This window comes from Neofelis nebulosa, chromosome 14, assembly GCF_028018385.1.
Source record: "Neofelis nebulosa isolate mNeoNeb1 chromosome 14, mNeoNeb1.pri, whole genome shotgun sequence".
Lineage (NCBI taxonomy): Eukaryota > Metazoa > Chordata > Mammalia > Carnivora > Felidae > Neofelis > Neofelis nebulosa.
Window position 1 is genome coordinate 80,450,185 of NC_080795.1, and position 17,019 is coordinate 80,467,203.

At 54.9% G+C, this 17,019-nt stretch overlaps 1 protein-coding gene across 23 annotated transcripts in view; it reads right to left on the reverse strand.

The window, feature by feature from the left end:
- PTK2 (protein tyrosine kinase 2) overlaps window positions 1-17,019 on the reverse strand; it is a 259,431-nt gene that overhangs the window by 25,829 nt on the left and 216,583 nt on the right. For 22 of the 23 annotated variants that reach the window (XM_058699208.1, XM_058699197.1, XM_058699198.1 and 19 more), the window contains 4 exons: window positions 12,792-12,903; window positions 4,981-5,067; window positions 1,417-1,554; window positions 494-634 (listed from right to left, as the gene is read on the reverse strand). In XM_058699208.1, coding sequence (XP_058555191.1) covers window positions 494-634; window positions 1,417-1,554; window positions 4,981-5,067; window positions 12,792-12,903 — 478 coding nt within the window. Of the gene's footprint in view, window positions 1-493; window positions 635-1,416; window positions 1,555-4,980; window positions 5,068-12,791; window positions 12,904-13,570; window positions 13,698-17,019 lie in introns of those variants that run through there. The other variant, XM_058699219.1, reaches the window with a different exon arrangement.

Below are 17,019 nucleotides of genomic sequence, written 5' to 3' on the forward strand. Positions count from 1 at the left end.
CCGAAGGGCCCTTGTGTCAAGGGACACACAGACACCGCTCTGCCTTTCCACTTCCTCTCTGCCCCAGGAGACTTCTGAGGTGGCTGTCACTCGGGCTGTCCGGACACATGGGGGGGGTGGGGGCGGGCGGTCGGTATGTGTCGGAGCACGAGAGGAGAGGAACCGGGCAGGCAAGGCCTGGGTCCTCGGCTGTCCGGCCACACGTCCTGCAGCAGCAAAATGCAGGCTCTTACGTGCGAGCTGACACTTAAGGGGGAGCTGCTTCTGCGAAAACCACAGGGATGCTAACACCTCCGAGCCCACAACGCCACCAGCAACATCTCAGAAACCTGGTGGAAAAGGGAATCCAAGAAGAGGAAATGACCCACTGTTGCCGGCGGTAGGGGCCAGATGTGAGACAAACTCTCTGGTTTTGAAAAGGATGAACCTTTCCGATCGTCTGCAGCACAGCAGACCGTGCCAGCGCGTCACAAGCGGAGGGGGTCCCAATTACCAGGATGACCAGGAATCTCTCCTCTTTCTCGAGCCAGCGCTGGTCCTCCTCCATTTCCTGCTGCTGCCGGATCAGCCGCTCTTCCACCAGCTGGGTGGGCAGCACCTGCCCGATCCCGCGCAGGTCCAGGGCCGCAGAGTCCTGGCGGGAGGGAAATACAACAGCGCATCCACTCTCAGGGGCCTACTGAGGATAGTTTTGCTGTTTTCTGTGTCTTTCCAAAGGAAATGAAGCAGAACGGCAAGGGCGGTGGAAAGAGGGCCTCTCACACTCCGCTCACGGGAGCGACTTTCCCAGAGGCGGCTCGTCACCTCCTACCGAGCATCTTTGCCAAGTACAAGGTCGTTCAGCCCACAGCTCCACCTGCAGGGATTTATTCTAGAGAAACAATCCAAGGAACGTGCAGAGAATACATCACTGGTTACGGTGAAGGAGTGAAAACAGTCTGGAGGTGGACCAGAAGGAGGGTTAAACTCCGTGCACACGCCGCGGTGAACCGAGCAATTGTTAAACACGCTCACTCCAAGGACGAGGGCACGGGCAGTGACCACAGGTGTTCTGGGAGTCCAAGAAACAACATTTACTATCACAGGAGCGGTTCTCGGTTTACCAGGCAAATCTGGTGAAAGTTACCATGGCCCACAGAGCGGCAGGCTCCATCGCCCTGCCCTGCTCCTTCCGGGGACGTGCCTCCCGCACATGCTCATTACGCTCAGGCTGGTGCGCCACCTTTCAGACGGGCGGGCTGACGGTGGCGGCATCTCTTGGTTTCAGTGAAAAGGACTCACAGAGCTAGGAAGCACTGGGGCACACGGAGCACCTTGGTGTTCGAATGAGGTCACCGAAATCAACAACTCTCAGGATTCAGAAATAGAAGGTACTTTGGGCAAAGCTTCATGCTAACACACGAACATCCAGCTTACCTCCACGTTGGGCTGCCACATCGATATCTCCTGTGGTCTGTGATTCCATGAGTCCGTCTGGTCCAAAAGAGATGCCTGACCCGGGTAGATGCTGCCAGCCGTGGCTGTGACCCCATGTGAACCAGGATAGCCAGACACCTGCGAATGGGAGGCAGCGGGGGTCACACTCCTGCACAGCTGTGCCCTCCACACGCAGGCCGGCGGCTAAGATGACAAAGAACACCGTGGAAACCCAACAGTGGTGCCCGAGACATCCACGTCCGGATCCCCGGAACCCGGGCTGTGCCCCCTCACGTGGCAAAGGGACTTCACACATGGGATTGTAAATGAGGAGACTTGAGACGCGGCGGTCACCCTGGATTAACCTAACGGGAGAAGCAGGTTCCTGACAAGGGCCAAGGGGGGCCGAAGGGGAGAGAAGGGGAGATGTGGCTACTGAAACGTGCTCAGAGAGGTACGGCAGGGCCGGTTCTGAAGGCTGGGGAAGGGCTCACTGGCCAAGTGAAGCAGGGGGCCTCCGGAAGCTGGTCAAGGCAAGGCAATGGATTCTCAACTAAAGCCCCCAAAAGGCAATCCACGAAGGCCGCATCGAGAGCTAAAGCGAACACACCAGCAAGTCGGAAATTATTTCCCGTGCCATTCTGTAGCCTCGATGCCAAAGCAACAGGGACCCCGGTCACGGCTCTGTGGCACTGCTCCCGAGCGCTCTTCTCTAATGAGCTAGAGCTGGCGGTGAGCGAAGCCCGGCCCCGTGTCCCCGCAGCGGTGGCCATGGTAGAGACAAGGCGCTCAGGTGCACGTGCAGAAAGAGTTCAGGGCAGAAGGAAAACGAGAGGGTTGTTTATGTGGTTCCCTCCCTCAGTCACGAGAAAAAGAGGGGACGGAAGCAGCATTTGTTTCCATAACTCACTAGGCGAGTACTGTGTGGCCAGAGTCGTCAGTTAATTCTTCAATGAGATAAAGCACAGCCAAACCCGTATTTCCAAACATCAACACGTTCTTGAACAAAGATTTCGTGCATCGGTTAGGTCTCCAGGTATGGATTTATCCCCAAATTGCATACTGACAATAAACTTTCAAATAAGGTGTACAGGTAGTTCTCATAGTTTACTTAAAGGAAAATATTTTTTTAAACATTTGTTTTTTGAGAGAGAGAGAGAGAGAGAGAGTGAGCAGGAAAGGGGCAGAGCGAGGGGGGACAGAAGATCTGCCCCGACAGCATGGAGCCCAACGCGGGGCCTGAACTCATGAACCGTGAGATCATGACCTGAGCCAAAGTTGGACACTCAACCAACTGAGCCCCCCCCCCCCCCCCGGGCTCCCCCTTGAATGAAAATATTTTAACAAAAAAATTCCACTAACATAAAGTGTCCTATCGCTATTTTTGGTCGGAAGGGACACACTACTGCCAGAGAACTTTCAGGAATTTGCACAGATTTCAAGTGTTCTGTGGCAGCCACACAGCGGAGTGACAGGATCCAGTGAACATTTTAGGCCAAGAAGGAACGTGAGACAGCGGCAGGCAATGGCCCGCTGCTGTTCCCATTTGCAGGATAAAGAAACCTGGCGCCTGGGGGAGGTGAATCGTTCATTTCTTCAATGAAAATAGGAGTATTTTAACTTCTCTGCCGAATCCTTCCTGTGTTCTATACACGCCTGTAGGCACTTCAAGTGGAGGCAAGTCTCCGTCCTCACGGGCTCCCACTCCACGGGGCGGCAGCCACTGACCAACGGGCACCAGAGCCCCAGGTCGTGAAAGCTGCACAGACCGGTGCCCTGACCGCACGCTCTCTCGGTCTCGTCAGCGGATGTGGCCGCGTTTTCTCTCAAGAAGCCTGGGGTCCGGTGCCTGCCCGGGGCCCGGCTTCCCTCCTTGGGCCACCCACACCCCTCCGGCTGCTCTGAGCACTGCCCTAGGTCCGGGCTCCGGCTCTTCAGCCGTGATGAGTCACGGCCAGGCAAGCTGTAACCCACGCTTCCGGCGACCGAGGGGCCCAGGAGCGCCTCCCTCGAGGGCGGAGGGCACGGGGACAGTCAGTCACCGCCAGCCTGTGGAATGAGGAGCTGCCCCGGAGGACCCGGTGGTTCACCCTCCCCTGGCAAGTGGGGGTCTCAGGACAGGGTCTCCCAAAACAGGGCTGCCAGTCCTGTACCAGAGCTCCTGGGGGTGCCTGGTCACGATGGAATACTGCCGGGCCCCCTTCAGAATTAGTACGCGGGGGTCCGGAGGCAGTCAGCCAGGCAAAGGGCCGCCGCGTGTCCACTTTTCACGTTCTGTCTAGCAACATCCTTCTAGCTCGGAATGGCCTGCACTCACCCGGCACCCCAGCACCGCACAGGGAGGAGTGTTGTGTTGTCCATACTGACCCAAGAGGCCTGGCTTTAAATAGAGTTGAGAGGCACGTAAAGGAATAAAAGTGCTTTCATCTGAGTGAAGGAGGCACAGTAAGCGGGCTTCTGTTTGCTCCCTGACACACGGGTAACTCAGGGGAGACGGCAGTTAAGGGAAGTTCTCCCTCCCCAGACAGACACTCGAGGACCACCCGCTGTTTGTTTAGCGTCTGAATCCTTCTCCGGTCAAGCACTTTCTATTAGAGGCCGGGTGTCACGGCTCACCCAGCCAGCCAGCTACGCAGTCGCCTCAGAGGCGCGGCAATGGCAAAGCCACAGCCGATACCAATTATAAGAGGGGTTTTATTTCCCAGAAGCGATTTGGCCCGCTACCCAAATAACATCACTACGGGTAAACAATCTGTGGAATAGTCCCCAGCACTACAAAGGAGTGAATTAGTGACACCCTCATCAGGACGTCAACGCACAGACATCACACCCAGTCAGAGCAGCTGAGCACGGGGGACGAGCACACCCTGTCTGATCGTTTATCTGAAAGCCAAGGACACGCCACGCCAACCTCTCCTCACAGTCAGAGGGTGGCTGCACCGGGCAGCGGGCGACACGGGGAAGGGGAGGGGACCCTCCAGGCTTACAGAAGCTTTCTCCAGCCGGTGTGGCGCAGGGAGCACGGTGTCCACTTTGGTCAGAACTGGGTCGAGTATACCTCCACAGGGCAAATACCCTTCCCTCAGAAACAGAAACATTACTGACTTTGCTTCTGGTCCTTTCCTTTCGAGGACACTCTTTCCCAATTTGCGTAAGCTACTTATTAGCCTGGAAGTCTGACAAGCTTTCCACACCTGTCCATATGGCATCTGTCCAGTTCGCAAGGTACAATCGAATGTTGTTTTTGCCTTCCAGAAAAACTGCCCAGGTCATCACTACCTCTGCGCAGTAGGAGCCGCTGGGTTCGCCTGCGCCTCCCCGAACAGAGGAAGGTGATGGGGCTGAGGACGTGGCACGGGACAGCCGCCCAGCTGTGTGAAGGCCACCCTCTGGGCGTCAACACGCCATCCACTTACAGCTACTAGTCAGAGTACTTTCTCAGTTCTCTGCGTGCCAAATCACTCGTAAGTACAGAAATGAAAAAATGAATACGTGTGACGCACCTCCCCACCCCAAACGTGAAGAAGAATGCATCTCACATCTGTCACGACTGGCAAATCATACCTGGTAATGATTGGTCTGTACCATGTGCTGGGGACTGGGATAAAATCCTTCGCTGGACCGTGGACTGGGGTAACCAGGTCTGCTGGGCTGTGAACAAATCAAGAGAGTGTCGTATGAATGAGTGTTTTGATAATTCTGTTAAGTCTATGTTTCACTGAAAAGAACAGAAAAAGGTGTTTCTCCAAAACGCTTCCATTGGAAAGAATGATCAAGGGTGTCAAGGCACTTCCGCGGGGGAAGCAGCCTGTCCCAGCGACGTCTGGGGCACAGGATACCGCCACGTGACACAACAAAGCCGCACCCCTTCCTCACGACACACACAAAGATGAGCTCAAAACGGATCGTGGATCTACACGGAAGCGGCAAAACTGCAACACTCAGGGGAGAACAGGCATCTCTGTGACCTGGGTGAGGCAACCGTTCCCTCGATACGACACCAGAAGCTCAATCGAGAGTGAAGAAAGATAACCCGCGCTTCGCCAGAATTAAAAGCTCTCGTGTTGCAAGTGAGGCCGCCGAGATAGAGAAAGAGAGCCCATGGAGTCTAAGAAAATACGGGCTGATCACTTAGGAGACAGACCCAGCAAACACAAAGAACGCTTGTAACTCAACGATGAAACGACTATCTGGCTGAACATGGGCAAAGGGCGTGGGGCCCCAGGGAGATCCACCGGTGGCATGGAAGACCCGGCACCCAGGAGACGCACGTCAGGGTGGCTCTCTGAGCAGGAGCCGAGCCCGTGCTCCTTCCGCTCTGCTGCTCCCTGGCTGCGTGACTGTGGGCGGGCGAGGGAGCCCACTGGCTTCTGCATCTATCGAACAGGAATCCAGCTAGAGGGACGGTGAAGTCACTCCCAGCTCTAGAATTCTCAGTCTTTCTGTGGCATACATGAATTCAAAGTTCACAGCAAAAGTGGTTTAGCCTGAAACAGAAGATAAGCCCATGAAATCTTCTAACCCTGAGGGACTGAACGGAGGACAAACCCACTGCTCTCCGGCCAAATGAAGACCAGAATAAAAGCAGATGGACTCAGGTACCAGCAAAGCCCAGGGGAGGACAGAAACGCCTCGGAGTCTGCGTCTCCTCCCGAGGACGCACGTGCTCCTACAGGAGCACACGCTTTGCTTGGCTTCTGGGTGTCTAGGACCCTCTCACCACCCCACAGCTCTGCTCACACGGCCCACTGCCCGGATGCCTGCTGCCTCAGCCTGGGAAGCTCCACCCCAACTTCTGAGTCTTCTACGGTGATTCCGTGCAACCTCCTGATTTCTCCCACAGACATGACATCTCAGTCCTTGGCTCTCCTCCGTCACGCGAGTCAAATCCCGACTGGGATTGCGGCTACCTCTGTACCTGCCCAAGCCCTGCTACTGTGGGGCTGTGAAATCTCTGCGGGTGGGGGCGCCTGGGTGGCTCAGGCGGTTAAGAGTCCGACTTCGGCTCAGGTCACGATCTTGTAGCTCGTGAGTTCGAGCCCCGCGTCGGGCTCTGTGCTGACGGCTCGGAGCCTGGAGCCTGCTTCGGATTCTGGGTGTCCCTCTCTCTTCGCCCCTCCCCCACTCACACTCTGTCTCTGTCTCTCTCTCAAAAATAAAGATTAAAAAAAAAAAAAATCTCTGCGGGTGGAAATGCTCCCTTAGCCCATGAGCCTGCATTTCAGTGGCCCAGATGCGGTTTACCCCAAACTTAACCGAATAGGAGGATGGATCCCTGAGACCCCCGGAAGCAGGCAAGGGACATCGAGGGGGTGTCACAGGCTTTACTCTGTATTCTATGGTGGCATTTTCTGTGTTCCATGACGCCTGAGGGACTACTCTTCAGATTTATATTTTTAAAGATTTCATTTGAACAAGTAGTGAAGGAGAGGTAAAAAGAAAACAGTTCCATTGTCTCTGTTCTATGACATTGGACTGGCAACACTCATTTTTTTTTTTAAGTTTATTTTTGAGAGAGAGAAAGCACAAGTGGGGAGGGGCAGAGAGGGAGGGGGGAGAGAGATCCCCAAGCAGGATCTGTACTGTCCGTGCGGAGCCTGGTGTGGGGCTCGAACCCACGAACCACGAGACCACGACCCGAGCCATGGCTTCACCGACTGAGCCACGCAGGCGCCCGCAACACTCATTTCAAAGGTATGTGTTAACATGTATGCACCGCCATGGCGGTGTGGACTCCTGGAGTCCAAGCGCGGGAGGAGGCAGAATCAGGACAGTAAGCGGCTCTCTGATGGTCGTACAGTTGTGTCCCGTGGCTTGAGTCCTGGAGGTCACATGTAAGTAACAGGCAAAAATAACAACTTTTCCTCAGTGTGGCCGTGTGCACCGAGCTGACGTGCTTTCCATACGAGTTGACAGTTGGAGGGGCAATGTCACGGGCGGTATTTTCACCCTTTTTCAGAGGATAAAGCCGCGGCTCAGACAACTCCGTCAACGTGACGAGACTGCACCGTCCACGCGGGCAGACCTGCTCGACCCCCAAATCCGCTGTGCGGTGACGCCGCCCTGTGGCAAGTGTGCTTGGGCTCGACAAATAAAACGGAAAATACAGAAGGAACTGATGAGGGGCCGGCAAAGTCACCACACAACGTCCCACAGGGACTCAAATACCTGAGTGGGTAACAAAAGAGAGCACTTGCAAGGTTCCATTTCAAAATAAAAACAACAGGGAAAAGGATGAAAACGGGCTTTATGGCAGACAAGACGATCGTGAAACCGAATTCCGCGAACCCGCGACATGGAGAGCGCGTGTCCCGTCAGACTGCTGTTCGTGTTCCCTACGAGCAGGACGCCAGCATGGCGGGGGGCGGGGGTGCGGGCTGTGGTCAGGGCCGTTCACCTCTGCGCCGCCACGTTCCCGACGGGGTCACGGGGGCGGGGCTGTCGTGGGGACTGACGTCCAGTTCTTGGAGGACGGCTTCCACGCGAGCGCCTCGGAACTACGATTCGGCAGGTTACTCTGTCTCCTTCTCTAAGACACACACTCGGATTTTAAGGTTTTTAGAAAAGCAAACCGTGGAGCTGCAGGAGATTCTGCTCAAGTCTGGCCACGTGAGGCGGGGGAGGAAAAGCCAACACACCCTAAACCGGCGGTTCTCAGTCGGGTGGCAGTGTTCCTGCAGGCGTCCAGGGCACCCGCGAGGGCGCCGGGCTGAGCCCGACGGCACCGGGGGTCAGAACGACAGGACCCGCTCTCCTTTCAGGCGCCTCGCTCGGCCTTACGTAGGTCAACAGCAACGGTCCTGCTATCTGAACTCAAACAACACGGGGCACAGCTTCCCACACACTGAACCTACTGGAACAGTGGCTACTGTGCACGCTGACGCGCCATTTTGTTTTGTTTGAACTTGTACCAGGATTTTTCGCCCTTCCAGAAAATCGCATCGCCACGACCAGTGCGTTCATGCGTGGTTGGGGCCGTGGGCTCTGCAGGCCTAGCGGCTGTCTGTACCCGTGGTGCGCCCACACAGGCAAGTGCTTGACCATCTCACCGCTCCTGAGTGTCTCCTACAGGCGTGTGCATGACGTTGTAGTTTCCTTCTATAGTTAGCAGTCTCCCGGAAGAACCGGCGTGTTGCAATTAGGAAGGCGTTTTATTACCCATGTATGCCACCTCAGGGTTAGCAGTAGGGCATCCCAAAATGCTTCTTATGTAAGCGGAGTGCTTGCTGCGTCCTGTTCGGGCTGAGAAACGCTGAGAGACAGCCACTCTCAAACACTATCTTCAGGACCCCTTTATATTTTCAAAAATTACCAAGGACTCCAAGAGCTCTTGTTCATCTGGAATATATCTACTAATATTTACACTAGGAGAGATGAAAACACACACTTAAAAATAACAACAAACTGGGGCACTTGGGTGGCTCAGTCAGGTAAACGTCCGACTTCGGGTCGGGTCATGATCTCATGGTTCGTGAGCACCGAATTAGGCTCTGTGCTGATAGCACGAAACCTGCTTCGGATCATCTGTCTCCCCCTCTTTGCCGCTGCCCTGCTTGCTCTCTCCCTCATTCTCTCTCTCTCTCTCTCTCTCAAGAAACGACAACAACAAACTAATTACATGTTAAAAAAGTATCTCTTTTTTCAAAACTAAAAAAAAAAATCAGGGAGCAGAGGGGCACCTGTTACACGTATGTAGACAAATTCCTTCAACGTTCGGCTTCACAGAAGGAAGCCTCTCTGCTCTGTGTGCTGTGCTGTTTCGCTGACTGTAGCACACAGGGAACGCCCAGCCTCACGCAGCAGTGAAGCTGGAGAGGAGACAAGTGTGCTAACAGTTTCTTAGCACAGCTGTGGGTACTGTTTGTCGGTGTTGCCCCCAAACAACAAGCGGCAGTTTCTTAAGAGTGACTTTTGCGACGTGGACTCTGAAACGTATCGTCTGTTGGAATCCATCGCTCCGTCCTGTACTGCGAACGCATCGTCCGCCTGCCCACGGGTGATCCCGTAATACCCTGCAGCGGTCACCTGGAAGCCGGGAGGCTCCGAGTCCCGTGGACCTGTGCGGTGCCGACCCACTTCAGCATACGTACGGAGAAAGTCGTGTTTGTTCATACCACTCTGAGCTCATCACAAAAGCCTCAGAATTCGACGCTCTCAGGTCACGGTGATGGGGGTAAGTTTCTCAAAATTCTAATTTTTGCTTGAAGACTCAAATTGTATCACTGGCCACAAACACTATCATTTGTTCTTGATGACACAGTCTTGTTTCGCTCCTTGAGAAAGCACCTACCGAATGCATGACTCTGACCAACCACAGCGTCTGCCCACTCCTTTTTCAAGAAACACTGGTCTTCCACGGGGAAAGCGGTCAGTTCCGCAGGCCAGCCGCACAGCAAGCGTCTTCCGGTACTTTCTGTTTCCTCCCTCGGAGGACGCGTGACCGCTTCGCCGGGGTCGTTCTGCGGCACCCCGGCGTCGCTCTGGCACAGGTGGCGAAGAACCGGTGATGACCAGCTCGGTCTGGCACTGCCGCCCTGGCATGCGTCGCGGGGACGGCCGCTTGGTCCGCGGTTACGTCTGCAGCAGGACTGCCAATGCCAGCGGAGTGGATGAGGCCAGGGACACGTGAGCATTACTACGAAATGGGTGTTGCTCCCACGGCCCTCTGAAACGGTCTTGGACCCGCAGATCCGAGAAATACATTTTTAAAACCGCAGAGAAAGATATTTTTAGCCGGAGGCTTTCCCATGAACCGACGGGGATGTGCAGGACAAATCACCGAAATGAAATGAACCCGGAGCGGGGCTCCCCGGGCTGCATTCCTCACGGGCAAACTTCTCTGAAGATTATTTTGTGTCCAAACATTGGTATTAAATATTGATGAAGAAACTGATAACAATTTTTGATAATCAGCTTTGTGGTTACGGTGCCTTTGCCATTAAGTACAATTAAGCTTTCAATTTTGAATCTGGAACGTGGGAGAGAAAAATATCTCCCTTTAAAAAACTAATTAGGCTACGTGACAAATGTTATTAGTACACAATGTTCATCTACAAAAGCCCGAGATCCTACATGAACTGAAGAGGTTTAAGTGGAATTTATTGTCCGAAAACAGCACAGGCAGAACTATAACAACTGATGAGGCTCCAGACTTCCCGCTAAACCGGGTGGAGGGACAGGAGGTGACGCTGGGCTAGCGGGCTGGCCTCTCGGAGACAAGGGACTCAGCGGCACGCCTGTCAAATGCAGGGGCCATAAAGCAGAGTTCGATTCCACGGATCACTGTGGAGAAGGGAAAACTGTGCCCAGACCTGATTCTGGCTGGCACGGGAGCCGGGTAATGAGTGTGTCTGTTCATGTTCATTGAGCGTCTGTAGGTCTATACTAGCGTTGGCGAGTTTCTAGCCATGAAAACGTTTAATCCAGGGCTTGCCAACCTTTTCCTCAAAGTGTCAAAGAGCGAATGTATCAACCTGTGCAGCCACAGTGATGGGGCTGCAGGCTGAAACCAGCCAGGGACGGCACACCAGTGAAGCATGCAGCTCATTCCAGTCAAACTCCAGTGACAACAACAGGCAGTGGGTTACGAGGTGCTGACCCGATCTCCGATCAGAGAGAAGAGCCTCAAAATAGGCACTCTGAAAATGTCTCGAAACCAGAAAGAAAGGCCTTTGTACTCTAAAACAGAAAAAGCCTAACCTCGGACTACACCTTCCAAAATTCAGCCACACGAGCATTATTAAACCAACATTCTACAGACTGAGCTACAGGAAAACGTTGAGACGGACAAAGTTTCTTCATTCTGTGGAGTTTTGGGGGAGCGCTACGAGATCTGGGGCTCACCGCCAGGTTCGCACAGCACCTGACGCCTCCGTGACTCCATCGGGGCCGCAGACGCGGGACCTCGGGCAGCCTTCACCGCATCCCTGAGGGCGAGGGATGCTAACACCCTCGCTTCACAGAGAGGATGGTGAGGCTGGGAACGGGGAGGCGGACTGCCCGGTCATCGGAGCCCCATGTGAAGAGATCCACTTGGCCCTTCGGCCTGAGGAACCAGCTTCCAGACTCTCGTGCCTCCCAGGCCCGGACCACTGTGCTGTGGCTCAGTGTATATGCAAAGCGGGAGGGCCTTACATGCTGGGATGAGGGGCTCTCAGTTCTTCTGTGGGTGACAGCAGATCTATCGTTAAATCAGGAGACACGGAGGTGCACTGGTTTCGCTCTCACTCAAAGGAACACCAGGCGAAGGTGGCGTTGGCCCTCCTCCTCTGGGCCTCGGTTTTTCTACTTGTTCAGGAGGCTGGACCAGGGAACCCTCCACCTCAAAACTTCTGAAGAACTGCGTCAATACCCGTAGTCCCCTTAAATGTGTGATGTTTACTATTACACAGTTGAAAATATTGACCAAGAAAACAGAAGCTTTCAGGCATCGTTAAAAGTTGGTAGAATATTTAAATAGTACTTTGTGCTATCAGATTTCTGAACGTTTTTCAAAAAGAAAATGAAATAATTGCCAGTATCTGCGTATGCTTTTAGCTCATCGAACAGAAGGTAAAGCCTACCATCTATTTAAATTCCAGAAGACGTTCTGAACTGGATTATTCATGGCAAGTAAGCCACCGTGCGAAAATACCTTTCTTTCAAAAGCAAAAGGTATCTGAAGAATTCTCAACCGCGTGAGAGGCTTTAACCGCCAACTATGAGCAGAGCCCGGCCACCACCGTTTGGCTGAGCACGGGGGGTGGGGGTGCCTCGGTGACCTCGCAGGGCCGCAGGGCTTGGGGGAGGGGGACAGGCGAGGCCCGGGGTTGCAGCCAGCAGATCCTGACCTGCAAATGCGACGCCTCCGGCTCCCGGCCAGGAAGGCGGCCGCAGAGAGCAGGTAGGCGGCGCGTGTGCGCAAGGCTCGCAACCAAACCCAGCCCCAGAGGAAGGGAATTAGGGACCACGGGACTCAGTTTACGGCAGGGCGAAGCGTGGAGCGTTCAGGGGCCTGGCTTCGGTCCATCTGAGGTCTGCATCCCGGCTCCATCCTTCGCATGCTCCCTGACCAGGGGAAGCCCTCCTCCACGCCTGGCGTGCTCACTGCAGTCTGGGGGTGGGGGTGGGGGTGGGGGTGGGGCGAGCCGAGGAGGAGCCTCCGAAGACCGCGTCTGACCTCACACAGGGCCTCCAGCCGAAATGCAAACCAGGGAACGAGTGCGGTGAGGGTAACACGCAGGGAGCAGGGAGGCAGGCGAGGGGAGAGGCGTGACACTGGCGGCTCCTGGGACACCCTGACGCCTGGGTGCCTCCCACAGACAGCAGCTGCCTGCACCGGCAGCCTCGAGAGTTAGAGGGAGCGATGCCAGAGTTGGGGGAGGGGCCCCTGCTACCTTGGGTGGCGCTTCGTCGGACCCTCCGGAGTCCCAGGACACTGTGACCTGTCTTCGGGATTCCATCCTCATTCGTTCTTCTTGCTGAACCTTCTCCTCCTCCAGGATGGTGCTAGAGAGACAACACACGGTTCAAGGGGAGCTGACAGCCGGAGCGAGCGGGCACACACCAGGCCCCCCACCCCCGGGCTGATGTAAGGAGCTTCGGCCGGCCGACGAGAGGGCAACGAGCACGAACGGGAGAGCCGATCCGGTCTCTAAGGCTAGAGGAGCCCCGGTCCCGACAGCGAGCCCGCTTTCAGCACAGCCGCAGGGGAGAGAAAGGCAGCGGGTGAGACCGGAGAGACCGGAGAGCTCGTGGAAACCCAGAGGAGCGCCAGGAGGGAAGGTCTGCGAGCAGAACGGCACGGCCCCGAGACACCCCGAGCAGCACTTGGTCGGGCTCCTCACATGCACACAGGCCCCCACCCCAGCGCGCCGGGGGACAATCCACAATCCGGCCAGTAACCTCCCCAACTTTCAGCTTTATCTCGTCGGGAAAACGAAGCCACGGGCCGCCGGTGCCGCCGCCTGCCACGCCGAGGCCACCTGCCGCCCCGCCTGGCCCCGGCCCCCATCCCCACGGGCCGCTGCGGCTCCTGAGCCGTGGCTGCCAGCCCGCACGCCGCCCGGAGCAGCCGCTGCGAGCCTCACCAGCTCCCCGGTCCACAGCGCCCGCCCCCTCCCCCCCCCCCCCCGGGGCTCGGTGGGCAGCAGGTCCCCGAACCCTCGGTCCTCACCGGGCTGCGGCTCTCTCCTGCACGCCTGCGGCCCCCGGCTGCTAAGAATGACGCTCATTCACGGTTTCGAGCCTTCTGGCAGAGCGCAGTCAATAACCACCCAGAATTACTCATGAAAGAGTGAGGTCAGCTGCAGAGACCCTTTCCAATCTGGGAATCTGCTCAACTGTTTCAAAAAGACATTCCTGCCTGATGGGAGGCTGGAGCGGGCTGTTTCTCACACAAGCTAACTCATGCGATCACCTTAAAGTCAGGAAAGCACAGAAATTCATTTCATAATTGCTCTGAGTCAGCAAACCATTACTACAGACCTGAGGGCTTTTTTTTTCTTTTAAAGGCATGGGAATGTTTTCCTCACTGATGACATTAGTGCGTTAGAGTAAAAGCTTTCGGTCCCAAGATTCCACTCCCTCTTGAAAACATGAGTGTGGTTTTCCTTCGTGCTCCAGCCAGACGATCACGGCTTAGAGAGGAGCACGGAACCCGAAGAGCACTTAAGAGTTAGCGTCACCCTCCAGGCTGGCAAGGGGCGTGCCGAGCCGGCACTGCCAGGAGGCTGGCCCTGGGGCTGAAGGAGGCCAGAACCCTGGTCACGATGCACCGCCAGCATGCGTCCGCTCGCCTCCTGCTCCCACTGGGCTGAGAGCTGCGACCTGACAGCCCGTTGTCTTGCGTCCAGAATCAGCGTAGACGTGGAGCATCGCTGTGCGCACGAACGACGACGAGGCACAGGGCGCCCGGGGGAGTCGTCCGACTCTCGATTTCCGGCCGGATTCCTAGCAGTGCTGGCTCGGCACACCCCTTGCCGGTCTGGAGGGTGAGGTCACGATCTCACAGTTCGTGGGTTCAAGCCCCAGCGCAGAGCCTGCTTGGGACTCTCTCTCCCTCTCTCTACCCCTCCCCTCCCCTTCTCTCTCCCTCTCCGCTCCTCCCTCATTTGTACTCTGTCTCTTTACCTCTCTCTCAAAATACTGAAAACAATGAGAGGTGAGTGGGTGAGTGAAGCCACAACCAGTAGAGTCAACTTGCTGAGCGGTCAACAAGTTTCCAGCCCTGTACTGTCCACAGGGAAGGAGTGCAGGCCACCTTCTTTCAGATGGCCACTGGGAACCGGAGTCCAGCCTGGGGCCAGTGGCCCGAGAGAGGAGCTCCCCTGGGTTAGTTTGTCTGCACCCTGCTCTCATCCAGGGCCCTCAAAATAAGTAACAGACCCCGAATCAGAATTTCCAAACATTTCACAGTTTTTAACGACTGAAAAACCCATAAAAGTCAAGGAAAAATCATCTTTTTTTTTTTTCCCCAACTTCTTCAAATAATTAAAATACGGGCAAGCTATGAGGTGGCCAAGCAGGACATGTTCTTTAATGCCACGGGAACTGCATTTTAAGTAGGCCCCACTGAGGCAGTTTATTTCATAAGGCTTGTTTTGTGATATGGGCCACCCTGATCTTAAGGTTACTGTTCCCCCACAAAAACTTCCAGAAGGTCACGTGAGGTCCCTTGCCATGGGAGACCCTCTCAGGCTCCGTCCACCCTGGTTCTTCCATCCACATCCGCTCTCCCCCACTCTCTCCGAATCCTTCACCGTAGCCCTTTGACCACATAACCACGTATGCGATTTCACTGCTCCGTGGGATCCGGACTGTACGTGTCCCACCGCTGTCCTGTCCATTTACAGCAGGTGCACATGGCAGGCAGTGCGGTATCTCTTTAACCGAACCCGCTAGTCACGCCCCTTGTAGGGCAGCGGTAACTGGGAAGAGTCCTTGGATCCTGGTATTTGGTTCTCATCCCGAAAATCACATGTCAGAATGCTTCTGAGAAACCGTCACTTGTTGCTCAGAGTAGTCAAGAGTATAAATAACTCATAAAAGATCTGTTTTTACAGTGGGAAGGCTAGTCCACAGACGGAGTAGGCATGCACACGGAGACATTTCTGGGCCGTTCTCTCCAAAGCTGCGGCACAAGCCCGAGCAACAGGCTAGAAAGCGCAGAGGGTCAAGGAGGTCAAATTTAAACATATTTTCCCAAACTGCAAATATCTTTAGTAGCAATACATTCCATGTGAAAGAGTCGGGCCGCCTGCTGTGAGCTGGCAGGGAGCCCCACGGTCTCCCCTGGGACGCCAGTCTCTAGGTCTCAAACTTGCAAGCGGATGAACGAGTGAGGGCTTGGGCTCTTCCTTTACAGACATCTGAACGCGTGCCCATCGACCAGCCCCACTTCGTGAGCCAGGTGTGAAAGGAGAAGGAAGTGCTGTATGTGATGTTTCTTTTATTTTTCCACTTCCCTCCCAACAACAGAAATGGTCCTCAAAGGAATCGAGTCAGATTCCGAGGACAGAGAGTGTGGGGGGGGGGGGGGGGCTGCCGACTGTGCTCTCGTGGTCTTGCGCCCTCCGTGAGCAAGTACGGCGAGGTCTGATTACATTTCCATTCCGGAGCAACGCAATGTGATTTCACTTGTGAGGCATTTTCATGGAGAGGAAAGGAGTGGTCCAATGGGTTCCTCTCCTTCCAGGACTGAGCAACCCAGACTGGGTTCGGAGTGGAGAAGGGCCATCGGTCCTGCACAGCTGATGGCCGAGCCGTCCAGGCTGTGCAAGCAGAGAGCTAGGGCCACGAGCTGTGGGCTGCGCCTCTGCTGGCCCGTGTGGCTGCAGGTGGCCTCGTCTTTTTCAGCGTGTCTGCTTATTCCTAAGTGAGACTAGCAGTGTCTGTCCCACCATCGTTAGGGTGGGGAAACAAAGCATGCGGGGGGGGGGGGGGGGAATCAGTAAAAGTTTTAAGTAGATGTCAGTCAGCTCCGCACTTTTTCACCTGACCTTCTGCTACTAGGAAAGAAAGGAGATTTTCTGTTTCGTTTCCCGTGTGAGTGGAGGCACTACCGTTCTCTCCTCTGAAGCTACACAACATTTCTCCTTTTAAGTATAGGAAATACCCTTTGCTTGAATAACGTTATTTTCAAGATTGGGCTTTGATCACCTAAACACAAAATCAGTCTGGGTTTATAGGCTACTTAGGCGAATCTGGAAAACATCCAGACTGAAAGGAAAAGAAGCCAAGAGGGAAAGAGCTCGTTCTGGCAAGTTCTCAGGAATACCAGTTTTGAAACATGATCTCCTTTAATTACCCAACACTGCCTCACCACAAAGGAATGGAATTGACCTTTTAACAACAACAACAAAAACCCGGCTGATATCTTTGCAGAAAACAAGTCTGGAGACTTTAGATGAAACTGAGAACTGTGTATCTTAAGTGGCTGACTGGGGAGCTAAATGCAAAACCTGCAGTGGTACAGCGCCTGCCTGGGCTCTTCGTCTCTTACAAACGGCAGAGGAGCCTGGACGTCTGGTTTCACGACGGCACCAAGACTGCGTTTCTCTTCGTGTTTCCCAAACTGCAGGAAATAGCGCACTTTTGTTTGCTTGTGACACCGCTCATCTCAAA